Consider the following 12,329-nt stretch of genomic DNA (forward strand, 5'->3'; position numbering starts at 1 on the left):
CGGATGCATGTTTTGGAGTGTAGAGGCCATGGCCCCCCTAGGATATAGTAGTCTACTGCCTATTTTTAATGTAATTTTTTTTAGTTAATATGTATATTATAATAGATGGTGGTCCCATCAAAATTAAATAATTGTTTATTTAAAAAAAAAAAGAAATAGTTGAATATATAAAGTAATGTCAGTACTTATAGGGCTATACAACTTTTATTTACTATATATATATGATGCATTTATGAAATTGAGCCCTTCTTTTGGAAAGTGGGCGCCACTCGCCAGAGTTAGAGGGTGCAATGAATAGCTTGTTTCTTCTTTTTTTTTTCTAAGTCATTTATTATTATTTTTTTTAAATAAAAAAAAAAGGAAACTAAAAAATTTTAAAAACCTTCAAAATAGATAATTATGTATTATTATTCTCTTCTTCCTCTCTCATAGATATTTAGGTATTACTAATCTCTTCTTCTCTTATTCATATCTATTACATGAGCTACCATTTTATAACAATTTTACAAGAATAAATTAAAGAGCAGTCTACATCAAAGAACAGTGGCAGATATGAAATAACAAGTAAAGGTATCTTATAGAAAATGATATATGCATTTTAAATATTCAATTCAAATTTCAATCTTGTTCTTTCTCTCAAATATTATGTATATAAATAGTTGATATAACTTTAATTGTCATTTATTTTTTATTATAATTATATATATAAATTGAGTAGGTGCCTTACAGTGAAAAGAAATAATTCTACTAATTAATTTTTTTTGGTCTGAAGTGATACTTGATAGATTAATATAAAAATATATACATACATATACACATGTTATAAGCTCTTTATATTGTTATAGTTTTGTTTATTAATTATTATAGATAATATTTTGTTAATAATATTAATATGTATAGTTCTTCTTAATTGTAGATGAAAAAATCAACTACAATTGATGCATTCTTTAAAAGAAAGAATGTTGAAGTTTCAACATCTGATGTCTCATCAAATCTATCAGTGGATGTAGATCATGAAAATTCAAAAAATCGCCCAACAAAGTCTTTAAGACTTGACATTAAAGAAGGATTTGATATTAATTTATTGGAGCGTGATCCGGGAATACGCCCGCTAATATGGGAGTATCCACCAGAGAAGCGTGACGAAGTTCGCAGAGCTTACATTAAAGCTGGTCCATATCAGATTATACTCTCTAGCTATCAAAAATCAGAAGAAGCTCATTCACGTTCTTTTCAGTCATCTTGGGTTAAGCTATTTCCATCTTGGTTGGAATATTCTCCTAAAGTAGATGCTGCATTTTGTCTACCATGCTTTTTATTTCACTCTAAAGATGCACCGCCTAGATTGGATGCATTTACTATTAATGGATTTCGATCATGGAAAAAGGTAAGAGGAAAAAATTGTGCATTTTTAGCACATATTGGAGACGATATAAATTCACCTCATAGAAATTCTGAGAAAGCAGTTGCAGATCTCATGAACCAACCAATACATATTGGAAGAAGGTTTGCAAACTTCACATCACAAGAAATTGCTGACAATAGACTTCGTTTGAAAACATCAATTGAGGGGATTAGGTGGCTTGCATTTCAAGCATGCCCTTTTAGAGGTCATAATGAATCTAAAACTTCAATTAATCGGGGAAACTTTTTAGAGTTATTGAGTTTCATAACTTCCTATAATGATAAGGTAGTGGAAGTTTTGGATAAAGCTCCACGAAATGCCACATATACATGACCAACAACGCAAAAACAAATTTTGCATGTATTGGGAAATAAAGTGAGAAACGCGATTCGTGAAGAAATTGGTGATGCAAAATTTTCTGTAATAGTTGATGAAGCACGAGATGAATCTAAGAAAGAGCAAATGTCAATTGTTTTAAGATTTGTTGATAAAGATGGTTATGTGCAAGAACGTTTTTTTGGGCTTATTCATGTCAAAGACACTGCTGCTATAACATTAAAAGAAGGTATTTTCTCTATACTCTCTAATTATAGTCTTGATGTTCAATCTATTCGTGGACAAGGTTATGATGGCGCAAGTAATATGCGTGGACAATGGAATGGTTTGCAAGCTTTAATTTCAAGTGAATGTCCTTATGCTTACTATGTTCATTGTTTTGCACATCGTTTGCAATTGGCATTAGCTGCTGCATCTAGAGAAGTTATTCCTGTCCATCAATTTTTTACAAAGTTAAATTCTATTGTTAATATTGTTGGTGCTTCATGTAAACGCAATGACCAACTAAAAGCTGCTCATGCTACAAATATTGCTCATTTACTTGAGATTGATGAACTAGAAAGTGGGAAAGGACTCAATCAAATTGGTTCTTTACAAAGGGCAGGTGATACTCGTTGGAGTTCTCATTTAAAATCTATTTCTAGTTTGATAAAGATGTTTAGTGCAACATGTGAAGTTTTATTGAATATTATTGAAGATGGTACTACTTTTGCTTAACGAGGAGATGCGGATGCAGCTTATGAGTCATTAACTTCTTTTGAATTTGTTTTCATTTTGCATCTTATGAAAAAAATTCTGGAGATTTCTAATATACTATGTCAAGCTTTACAACTTCAGTCTCAAGATATTTTAAATGCAATGCATCTTGTTTCATCTACTAAGACTCTCATTCAGAAATTGAGAGAAGATGGATGGGATGAATTAGTTTATGAGGTGAAATCTTTTTGTGAACATGTTAATATACCTGTCCCAGATTTTAATGCTCACTATACTACAAAAAGAGGAAGAAGTCGTGGTCAACAAGATGCAATTATAGTGGAGCATTATTACAGAGTTGATCTTTCAATTCAGTGATAGACTTTCAACTACAAGAATTAAACAACAAATTCAATAATAATACAGTGGAGTTACTCATTCTTAGTTCAGCTTTAGATCCGAGAGAGATGCACACATCATTCAGAATTGATGATATTTGCAAGTTGGTACAAAAATTTTACCCAAGAGATTTTACAGAATACGAGATGGTACAACTAAGGACGCAATTTGAACATTTTGCTCATGTACGAGAACTTCCTGATTTTGCTGTTTTGGCAACTATTTCTGATTTATGTCAGTGGTTGGTAAAAACTAGAAAAGCAGAGATTTTTCCAATTGTCTATAAAGTGATAACTCTTATTCTTACACTTCCGGTTTCTACAGCTACCACAGAACGATCTTTTTCAGCTATGAATATAGTGAAGACTACAATTCGCAACAAGATGGAAGATGAATTTTTAAGTGATTGTTTGCTCGTGTATATTGAAAAAGAAATCGCCAAAAAATTTAGTATAGATTCACTTATCGATGATTTTCGTGATATGCAAGAAAGACGTTCTGTATTTTAATTTCAATTATGAATTTAATAAAACATTGAAATTTTTGACACTTAAATTTACAATATAGTTTGGCCCCCCCTAATTTTTCATGCTGGCTCCGCCCCTGTATATGCCATACATGAAAATATAAAGATGAAGGCCATAAACACAGACAGAACCTCACATTGATAAATATATAAAGCATATTCACCATTCAATTAAACTTGACTAATATGAATCCCAGAAATTCAAATCTAAATAAAAATTGTGCCAAATAACCATTTTATACGGCAAGCCATCAATTACTTAAAACGAATAAATAAATAAATAAATAAAACCTATAAGTTGATTTTACTAAATCACCTTAATGTAATATATATATAATATTGTAATGAAACATCTGTCGGGTTTTATGCACTAAATAAAACTCTATTTCAATGTAATCTATTTTATTCAACATCAATAAAGAAACAGAAGTATTTTTCATTCATTTGTGTATGTTTTGGTTCACCTTATCCATTGCTTGTCTATTTGATTTATAAATTCATCTGAAACCCTTTTCACATACTTGATCCTGTTTATTGTGTTGTCAACACTTTGGAAAGTAAACATGACTATGTGAATAAAGTTTCCTAGATTTATCAGACACAGGGTTTTACTGATATGATAATCTACAACAAGAGTTTACTTGCATTTGGAGAAATGCTATGTTCTTTCCAGAACATTGGTTAAAGTAAATCTCAGGTTGGATGCATGGAGTATGCATCGGAAGGGACCGATATTGAACTTTGACTTAGATTTATTAAACTTACCGTAAAATCTATTCAAGTCAATATCGCCTAGTTGATCCTAGATCAAATGATCTTAATCCTATTATGATTAGGCTCAATCTCAGGAGGCTATTCGTGTTCTTTGATTTGTTAGTTAAGCCTACTTTTAGGTCAGGGTGATACGTACATTTTGGGAACACGGTAGTGCAATTGAGTGGGAGCGCTAACATAAAACATGGAATCTATAGCTTCTATCTGGCAAGTAGTAAGCAAAGGATGATCTCCTTCGAGCTTGACCAAACAAAAATAAATGGTGGAGTACTCATTTCACATAAGCTGAAATATCATTTATACGGGGTCAAGTGTTTTAAGGATAAAATACATAGTAGGGTGTAACGGTAATCTAATCCTTTTACAGTGTAGATCATTCATATAGAGGATCATTGATCAAATTAGGATTATAACAATGGATAACTAATGATGTGTCTATATGGTGGAACATATAGAGCATTCTATATACTGAGAGTGCAATTCTAAGTTCTATGCGTGGATTCAACGAAAAATTAAGTCAGTGAATTTAGATAATAAATTCTTGATCTGCTTATTGGAAGCTTGGTTATATAGACCCATGGTCCCCCCACTAGTTGAGATAATATTGCTTGTAAGACTCATATAATTGGTTTTGATTAATAAATTATAATTCTCAAAATTAGACTATGTCTATTTGAGAATTTTTCACTAAGTAAGGGCGAAGTTGTAAAGAAAGAGTTTTAGGGGCATATTTGTTAATTATGTTACTTTGTATGGTTCAATTAATAAATATGATAAATGACAATATTATTTAATAATTATTTATAGTTATTAGATAGTTAGAATTTGCATTTAAATGGTTGAATTAGAAAATTGGCGTTTTTGAGAAAATCAGATGCAAAAGTGATAAAACTGCAAAATTGTAAAAAGTGAGGCCCAAATCCATACTGCCATGGCCGGCCACTTTTATAGGAATTATCCTCTGATATTTTCATTATTTTAATGCCAAATAATTCAAACCTAACCCTAGTGGAATGCTATGAATAGATAGTGAAGGCTTTAGTAAAATTACACTTTTCATTCAGAAAACCTGAGCCTTCTCTCTCTACCTTGGCCGCCCCCTCTCTCTCTTTCTTCTTCCTTAAGATTTCAAAATACTTAGTGGTTAGAGTAGTGCCCACACACAGCAAGTGATACCTCAATCATAGTGAGGAAGATCGTGAAGAAAGACTTTCAGCAAGAAAGAGTTTCAGCACTAAAGAATCAGAGAAAGAGATCCAAGTTCAGATGTAACACCCTAACTACCTTAGGCGTATTACGTGATTTTTAAACGTACTGTGCAGCTCGTTGCTAATCAACGAGGTTTATGGAAAAACGTGTTTAATTAAAATTTTGCTTTTTGATTAAACTTGTAAAACATATTATAAAAGACTCGGGATCCCGATTATAAAAATATTTACAAAAAGTTTCACTGTTTAACTATTACATCAAAATAAAAGTCGTCTAACGACAGTTACAAAAATCTCAGCCTTGCTGTCCCGAGGATCGTACGCTCCAGGCCTAACCGCCCCGACATGTACAATCTCATAAGCTCGCTCACGGTCCATCAGCTATAGCCTTGCCTTTACCTACACATGAACATAAGCGCGTGAGTCGACAGACTCAGTAAGAAAAGCATAATAATATCATACATAAAACTAACTGCCGTGTCCAACACGATACTGAGTCCCGCTACTGCCATGTCCAACATGGTACTGAGCCACTACTGCCATGTCCAACATGGTACTGAGTTTTGAACGTTCAGGGGACGGTACTATTGACAAGTATCCTCCTGATCGGTCGAACCGGTCATACTCCGGCTGCTGGTCATACTCCAGCCTGTACCGACGGGATAGGTCAATAGCACTGAACCACCAACCAAGTGTCGGCTGATCGGTCGAGCCGGTCATACTGCGCTGGTCATACTCCCGGCACATGCCGACGTGACAGGGTTGGATGGTTCGACGCCTAAATACATAACTAATGTAATCTAGCAGGCTTCCTACATGCACGCTAAACATGTAATCTACATATGCATACTGTTATACTACTCTTACCTGGATTCCGATTTCAGGTGTGCGTCAACCCGACCGGAATCGAAGCCGAGCTACTGACATCGGCTCCTAAACCATAAAAATCACAACGCTATAAGTGACACGCTAAATCACTTCCCGGGGACTAAAACTTGGAACTAAAAGTTTCCCTATCGATAAAAAGCATGGCAATACCCCTAAAAACCTAAAAACGAGGAAAACTAGGGTTCGGAAAAATTCCCCAACCCAAGGCACGGTTGCCCAACCGGAATTCCGGTTCGGGAATTACCGAACCCTCATCCGAATGCGGATGCACAACCGTTCCGGTTCCTCGCGAGCGACCAACTAAAATTCTCATAACTCGACCAATTCAACCCCAATTGGTCCCAAACTTTCCAGACCTGTTCTAAACTATCCCTAGAACAAATCCAAGGCATCAAAACCACCCAGAAAACACATATACAAAAATCACCATTAAAGACCAAGCTTTGAGTTCCAAAACTCAAACTTGGTTAAATCCACTAACATGCATCCAAACCTAGTTAATTCTACTTAACTAAGCATAATAACACCTCTGAAAACACACAAGAACATCCAGCAACATCACAGAATAGATTCACAATATTTTCCTTCCAAAAACCACATTTTACATAGAAAACTCAAAGCTTGAACAACCTAACTAATCATGCTTCAAACAACTCAATTAACATCAATTAAACATGCTTTGAATCTCAGAAAATAACAACCAAACACAGCCATAATCACAGCCACAAAAGCATGCATGCATCAACAATATATCAAACTTTTCCTAAAAAAAATAAGAGGAGAAAGCTAGAAGACACCTACCACAATCAAGAATTCACTATAGTTTTGCAAATCAAGCTTGAATCACCACAAAAATCCAGCTCCAAGCACCCCAAGTTCAGCCGAAAAAGAGAGAGAGAAAAGAGAGTGTTTTGCTTGAAATTTTCTTTCTTTTTTCTAAACTTAATATTTTGAGAAAATGAAAAAGAATTAAACCAACTAAGCACTATTCATTTCAGCCAAATAAACCAAGAAATAAACATTTAATTTTTCAAATAAAAAGTCACTAAAGACAAAAAGTCATTGGGGCAAAAAGACCATTTTGCCCCTCCACCATAAAATCACAAAAATCATACTAAAGGGGTATTTTTGGGAAATTCTAAATTCCCGGCCATTCCCGACATTCCAAATGTCTAACACCCGTCCCCAAATTACTAACATACTAAGTTGTGATTTCTACTGAGCCAAACGCCGAGTTCCAAAATACCAGACACCGGAAATGCAAAATATGCAAGCTACTGAATAACATAAATAACAGTATCATAAATTATTTAAATAGCTATAAATAATTTCATAATTAAACATAAACAACTGCTGATTTCCAAATTAACTAAGCGGGCTTTACAACTATTCCCCCCTTAAAAGGATTTCGTCCCCGAAATCTAACCTGAATAACTCTGGATATTGAGCTCTCATATCTGACTCTAGCTCCCAGGTGGCTTCTTCCACCTTACTGTTTCTCCAGAGAACCTTGACCAATGCTATGGTCTTATTCCGAAGGACTTTATCCTTTCTATCCAGGATCTACACTGGCTGTTCTTCATATGACATGTCTGGCTGAAGCTGAAGACTCTAATAACTGAGTATATGAGAGGGGTCTGAAACGTATTTTCTCAACATTGAGACATGGAATACGTTGTGCACTGCTGATAAGGCTGGAGGCAATGCTAACCGATATGCCACTTGACCTATCTTCTCGAGAATCTCGAAAGGTCCTGTAAATCTAGGGCATAACTTGCCTCTTTTCCCGAAACGTTTAATCCCCTTCATCGGAGATACCCGTAAAAATACATGTTCCCCTACTTGGAACTCAACATCTCTGCGTTTCGGATCTGCGTAACTCTTCTGTCTGCTCTGTGAGGCAAGCATTCTAGCTTTTATCTTCTCTATCGCCTCATTGGTCCGCTGAACTGACTCTGGACCTAGGTATTTCCTCTCCCCCGTCTCATCCCAGTGGATAGGGGATCTACATTTCCTACCGTACAACAGTTCATAGGGTGCCATCCCTATCGTACTCTGATAACTGTTGTTGTATGAAAATTCTATTAACGGTAAATACTTACTCCATGAGCCTTCAAAGTCCATAACACAGGCTCTCAACATATCCTCCAATATCTGAATTGTCCTTTCGGACTGACCATCTGTCTAAGGATGGAATGCTGTACTGAATTTCAGCTTCGTACCCATTGCCCGTTGCAAACTTTGCCAAAATTTGGAGGTGAACTTCGGATCCCTGTCCGAAACTATAGACTTCGGTACCCCGTGAAGTCTCACTATCTCCCTGACATATAACTCTGCCAACTGATCCACTGTAAATGTTGTTCTGACCGGTAGAAAATGAGCAGATTTCGTAAATCGGTCCACCACTACCCAGATGGAATCGAATAAACCCGTGGTCCTAGGTAACCCGACCACAAAATCCATCGTAATATCCTCCCATTTCCATTCTGGTAGGGTTAGAGGCTGCAACAACCCTGCTGGTCTCTGATGTTCAGCCTTAATCTGTTGACACGTGAGGCATCTCGATACGAATTCTACCAAATTCTTCTTCATACCGTTCCACCAGAAGTACGGTTTCAAATCTTGGTACATATTGGTGGTGCCGGGATGCAGAGAATATGGAGTAGAATGAGCCTCCTCAAAGATTTCATTTCTAAGTTCCACACTGTTCGGAACACAAACCCTGGCTTTATACAAAAGCATACCACTATCTGACATCGAAAAGTCTTTGGCTTGACCAGCCAATACCTCATCTCGGATTTTCACTAACTCCGGATCTGTCATCTGAGCGACTTTTATTCTTTCTAACAGATCAGATTGTAGCGTCAAGTTGTGAAGCTGACCTACCACAAACTCAATGCTGGATCTAACCATATCCTCAGCTAGATGGGGTGAGATCTGAACCATGCTAGCTACTTGCCCGGGACCCTTTCTGCTTAGGGCATCGGCCACTACATTGGCTTTTCCGGGATGATAGAGGATCTCACAATCATAATCCTTTACTAATTCCAACCAACGCCTTTGTCTCATGTTCAAATCTTTCTAAGTAAAGAAATACTTGAGACTTTTATGGTCGGTATAGATCTCACACTTCTCCCCATAAAGGTAATGCCGCCAAATCTTCAGTGCAAAAACCACTGCGGCCAATTCTAAATCATGAGTCGGGTATCTCTGTTCATAATCCTTTAACTGACGGGAGGCATAAGCGATAACCCGATCGGCTTGCATCAATACGCACCCCAAACCCTGTTTGGATGCGTCACAGTAGACTACGAACTTCTCCTTGTCCGAAGGCAAAGCTAGTACCGGAGCAGTAATCAACCTCTGTTTCAGATCCTGAAAACTAGCTTCGCATTTATCTGACCAGATAAATCGCTGATTCTTCTTTGTAAGCTCGGTTAGGGGCATTGAAATTTTGGAGAACCCCTCCACGAACCTACGGTAGTACCCAGCTAATCCCAAGAAGCTTCTGATCTCTGTCACTGTCTTCGGTCTCGGCCAATCCCTGACGGATTCAATCTTCTCGGGATCCACCTTGATCCCATCTTTACATACAATGTGCCCTAGGAAGGACACCTGAGACAACCAGAACTCACATTTCTTGAACTTGGCGTAGAGCTTATGTTCTCGAAGTCGTTGCAGTACCATCTGAAGATGTAACTCATGCTCCTCTTCTGATTGAGAGTACACGAGGATGTCGTCGATAAACACAATCACACAGATATCGAGGAAATCCTTGAATACTCTATTCATCAGGTCCATGAATGCTGCAGGAGCATTGGTTAGTCCAAATGACATAACCAGAAACTCGTAGTGTCCATACCTAGTGCGGAAAGCCGTCTTTGGAATGTCCTCCTCTCGGATTCTCAACTGATGATAACCCGAACGGAGGTCAATCTTAGAAAAGACCGTCTTCCCCTGAAGCTGATCGAACAAGTCATCGGTCCTAGGTAATGGATATTTATTCTTCACCGTCAGCTTGTTCAACTCTCTGTAGTCGATGCACATCCTCATAGATCTGTCCTTCTTCTTGACGAACAAAACCGGGGCTCCCCAGGGTGACACACTGGGCCGAATGAACGCTATGTCAAGCAACCCTTGGAGCTGAATCTTTAGTTCCTTAAGTTCAGCTGGAGCCATCCTATACGGGGCTTTGGAAACCGGATCCACCCCTGGTGCCAAGTCAATCACGAAATCGATCTCCCGCTGAGGTGGTAACCCTGGAAGTTCTTCGGGAAAAACGTCCAAAAATTCCCGAACCACTCTGATGTCCTCTGGCCGAATGGTGTCTGGCCGAGTGGTGTCCACCACCACGGCCAGAAACCCTAAGCACCCACCGTGCAATAATTCTCTCGCTGACGTAGCCGAGATCACCGGGATCCGAGATCCCTGAACCGAACCCACAAATACAAACGGTTCTTCACTTTCCGGTTGGAAGACCACCATCTTCCTCTTACAGTCAATGCTCGCCGAATATTTAGATCGGAAATCCATTCCTAAAATAATATCAAATTCGACTAAGCTCATCTCTATCAGATCAGCGCTTAACTCTCTACCATCTATCCTGATCGGCATAGACCTAATCCACCTATTGGAGATAACCAATTCTCCGCCAGGTAACAGGGTTCCAAACCCTGATTCATATCTATCAAAGGGTCTACCCAATTTACTAAAGACTCTGGCCGCCACATAAGAATGTGTAGCTCCAGAATCAAACAGGACTGAATATAACGAGTTGTTAATAAAAAGCTGACCTGTAACAACTGATGGGCTGGCATCTGCATCAGCCTGCGTGATAGCGAACACCCTGGCTGGAGTGGGTATCGCTGGAGCTCGCGGTGCCTCTGGTCGGAGCTGGGGACATTCCCTCTTGAAGTGTCCGGGCATGCCACAATGAAAGCATCCCTGACCTTTGCATTCGCCCCGATGGTGCCTCTTGCAGCTAGGGCACTCGGGATAGGAGAATCGGGTCTCGGTACCACCGGGACGACTCCTGCGTTCGGTTCCCCGGAACCTCTTGTTCGACTCGAGCCGCCGGAAGCGGTGGGTGCCCTCTTCCTCCGATCAATGGCCGAAACACTACTCCCCGCTATAGCCCGATGCGGGAGGGTAGGAGCCCCGCCACTAACCGAGTACTCGGCCGATTCGACATGCACCCCACTGCGCCCTCAGCTCGCAGTGCCTTCTCCACCATCTGAGCATAGGTGGTGCTGTCGTCTGTGGTGATCATCAGGTCATGCCTGATCTTGGGATTCAACCCGTCCAGATACTTCTCCTTCTTGCTGAAGTCGGTCGGCACAATTCCCGAGGCTAACCTCGCCAACCGATCAAACTGAGTAGTATACTCAGTGACGCTCATGTTCTCCCGCTGGGTCAGGTGAACGAACTCTTTCCTCTTGGCGCCTCTAACCGCCTCATTGTAATATTTCGCGTTGAAGAGTTCCTGGAACCTTTCCCAGGTCATGGTGGTGACATCATGAATCTGAGACACCATGTCCCACCATACCAGCGCGTCCTCCTGGAACTGAAACGTGGCGCACACCACTCTGTCGTTACCGGTGACACCCATGAAATTCAGGATTTTGGTAATCACCGTCAGCCCATTGCTCGGCTTTCATTACATCCGGACCTCCCGGGAATACGGAGGTGCACGCTTCCGGAGCTTGCTCATACAATGGTTCTAATCTATGGGCCGCCACCACTATCTCGGCACAGGCGGCGAGGGCGGTGCCACCGGAACTATAGGCACGGGGCTGCGGGGAGCACCTGCCGTCTCAACCTTTGAATCTCGAGGTCTTGTTCTTCGATCCGGCTTGCATCTCCGCAAACCGCAACTCCCACCCGGGGCTCCACGATCGGCCGGGGAGCACAGGCAGCCTGTGGCGGGTTCTCATCACCCCGGCCACGAGCCCTACCTCGGGGACCTCTGCCTCGGCCCCTAGCAGGTGGGGGAAACTGAGCTCCCTGTCCCTGATTCGACCCTACGGAGTTGCCCTGACTCCTGGTAGTCCGCCTGGCGTCCATCTAGTTAGAACCGCCTGCGAAACCAAGAGTTGGC

The 12,329-nt window shown here is 39.7% G+C and overlaps 1 protein-coding gene across 1 annotated transcript; it reads left to right on the forward strand.

Moving 5' to 3' along the window:
* Positions 1-916: 916 nt before the first annotated feature.
* On the forward strand, positions 917-2,815 carry LOC133039273 (uncharacterized). Its single transcript, XM_061118126.1, has 3 exons — positions 917-1,610; positions 1,782-2,441; positions 2,565-2,815. The coding sequence occupies exons 1-3, from the start codon at positions 917-919 to the stop codon at positions 2,813-2,815; spliced, it is 1,605 nt and encodes a 534-aa protein (XP_060974109.1).
* The last annotated feature ends 9,514 nt before the right edge of the window (positions 2,816-12,329 follow it).

This window comes from Cannabis sativa, chromosome 6 (genome assembly GCF_029168945.1).
Source record: "Cannabis sativa cultivar Pink pepper isolate KNU-18-1 chromosome 6, ASM2916894v1, whole genome shotgun sequence".
Taxonomy (NCBI): domain Eukaryota; kingdom Viridiplantae; phylum Streptophyta; class Magnoliopsida; order Rosales; family Cannabaceae; genus Cannabis; species Cannabis sativa.